Source organism: Penaeus chinensis, chromosome 32, assembly GCF_019202785.1.
Source record: "Penaeus chinensis breed Huanghai No. 1 chromosome 32, ASM1920278v2, whole genome shotgun sequence".
Classification (NCBI taxonomy): domain Eukaryota; kingdom Metazoa; phylum Arthropoda; class Malacostraca; order Decapoda; family Penaeidae; genus Penaeus; species Penaeus chinensis.
This window is the reverse complement of record NC_061850.1, coordinates 23,972,733-23,975,232: the sequence shown is the minus strand read 5'-3', so window position 1 is coordinate 23,975,232 and position 2,500 is coordinate 23,972,733. Positions and strand designations below refer to the sequence as shown.

The window sequence follows — 2,500 nt, the reverse complement described above, 5'->3', positions numbered from 1 at the left end:
CTCGCTATTGTACTGTCCGCTTCCGTATTACTACGCATGTATGTGTAGTTTTCACTTGTCATCAACATAAGAATAAGTAAGATTTCTTTTTTTCTTTTGATTTTAACACTCTTTGCTTCCTCTCTTCCTCCTAACCAATTCCCTACTTTTATTTTTCCCCTTCTCTCTTCCTTTTTTTTTATGTTTCCCTTTTCCTCAATCCATATAGTTTACCTTCACTTTCTCTTCCTCCTCTTTTTCATTTTTCTGTAATGAGCGAAAGCATAAAAGAATAGTAAAAAAGAGAGAAAAAAAAAGTAAATGGTCCTCACACATACAATTTTTTCACCTAAACCATACACTTCGTTTTCTATGACGTGTGCATGGTTATGGTAATCACTGCACCCTCCGAGCCTGTGAAAAGAGAGAGTTCCTTTACAATTAGGCAAATTATTTTCGCCTCCGAGTGAGCAGGTAAAGGTGCACTGCTAACAGGTGTTGGGGTAGGAAGAGTTTCACTACGTAAGTACTGTAATTAAGAGAGAAAATCGAGTTAGGTTTACATTCCGTTTTCTTTCGCGTTTTGCTGGTGGTGTTTTTCACTTGCACTGATGATGACATTATTGTTAGTTTCATCACCGTTTTCGTTATTTTCTTCATTCTTTGCGCTATTATATGATATTATTCTTATTATCATAATTACCACCATTATCATCACTCTCACTGCACTTGCTGTTTTGTCAGCAGTGTTGTTGGTGGCGGTGGTATATTCATCAATAATTATATGATTATAATTTATTGTTATTATCGTTCTTGGTAATATTTTATAGTTGTTGCAGAAGCTGTTGTTGATGTCATGATTACTTTCCTTGCTATTACTATTACTACTAATATTACCGTTGTCATCACCACAGAGTTATACGTAAACCAAGTCCTCTTCTATGTACGCCTTTTACTCAACCATCTGCCTTTCTCGCCCTGCAGGTGTACGACTACAAGTGCGAGTCCACCGAGAACGACCCCGACGCGGACTGTATCTTCGGAGTTGCCGGACAGGACTACCCAACCCTCCACCAGGTTCCCACGACCTCCTTCCAGTGCCAGAGCCTCCTGCCGGGGATCTACGCTGACCCCGACGCCGCGTGCCAGGTGGGTGGTGCGACTTGGGACGGCAGGGAAGGTTGGGGTGGGGAGGGGGAGAGGAGGGTGGAGGTGGGGAGGGAAGGAGGGTAATGGAAGGAAGGATAGAAGGGGAAAGAGGGAGGGAGGGAGAAGAAGGAAAAGAGGGGGAGGAGGGGGGAGGGAAAGAGGGCAAGTCTAGTGAGGGAAAAAGGCACAAGGACAGGAAGAGAGAGAAGGAAAAGGAGAGGGGGGGAGGATTGTTCCTGTGATATATATATATACACACACATATATATATATATATATATATATATATATTTAGAGATAGAGAGAGAGAGAGAGAGAGAGAGAGAGAGAGAGAGAGAGAGAGATAAAGAGAGAGAGAGAGAGAGAGAGAGAGAGAGAGAGAGAGAGAGAGAGAGAGAGAGAGAGAGAGAGAGAGGGAGAGAGAGAGAGACCTATACACATTTAGAAGTTGGCTATGTATGGTTAAGCGTAGAGAAGCCCAGCCGACTGAGACTGAATTCGTGGTCTCGACCTTCACCAAACAAGAGGTCAGCAGAGAGACATAAGGTCAGGTGTGCCACTGGGTATGTTTGCGGACAACTGGGTCAAGGAAGATCCGCATTGTGAGGTTGCTCGTGACACAAGGCTCGTCCGGATTTTTTTTTTTTTATTAATCGCTTGTTGAAATCTTTTACGTGGAAGAGGTTCATTTTCTCTGTATTTTCCCACTTTTTCTTTACTGAATGTGCATCAAAGTGAGCCGTGTTAAGAAGTCGTTTCACAATCACATTCGCGTCAATAATACATTTTTTCCACAAAAATCTTTCTCGATTCACTACAAGAATATTTAGGAGCCTAACGACCTACAACAGCTAACAACCTAACAACAGTTATGTTCATTACGACTAACGTAGAGAATGAATGAGTCAGAATTAATATATTCATTAAGTAAAGATATCCACTCTCATTCACATTTTTTTTACATACAATTCAGGAGAAAATAAATGAAAACTAAAATGAAAATTTCGCAGACACTTAATCGATCCTCTTTTGAAGAAGGAACATGGCGACCTCAATGCTCACTATATAACTATCTTCCTGCTTCCGCCTCTCCTTTCTAACAAAGGCACTAATAACCGTGGCTCTATAAGGTTCTTATCTGTGCTTATCACTTCCCGCAATTCACTTTCCTTCTACTTTCTAATCTACCGACTCTCGAAAAGGTGTTCCGTCTCTCCCGCGCGCTAAGGCGTCCTTTGCTTGGCTAGAGATTTCCCTTTTCTTTTCTTTTCTTTACGCTCTCTCTCTCTCTCTCTCTCTCTCTCTCTCTCTCTCTCTCTCTCTCTCTCTCTCTCTCTCTCTCTCTCTCTCTCTCTCTCTCTCTTTCTCTCTC

General features: G+C 42.0%; 1 protein-coding gene across 6 annotated transcripts in view; it reads left to right on the top strand.

Moving 5' to 3' along the window:
* Positions 1–2,500, top strand: part of LOC125042670 (U-scoloptoxin(01)-Er1a-like) — a 13,460-nt gene that overhangs the window by 9,230 nt on the left and 1,730 nt on the right. For all 6 annotated transcript variants that reach the window (XM_047638468.1, XM_047638467.1, XM_047638466.1 and 3 more), the window contains exon 4: positions 964–1,128. In XM_047638468.1, coding sequence (XP_047494424.1) covers positions 964–1,128 — 165 coding nt within the window. The remainder of the gene's footprint in view (positions 1–963; positions 1,129–2,500) is intronic.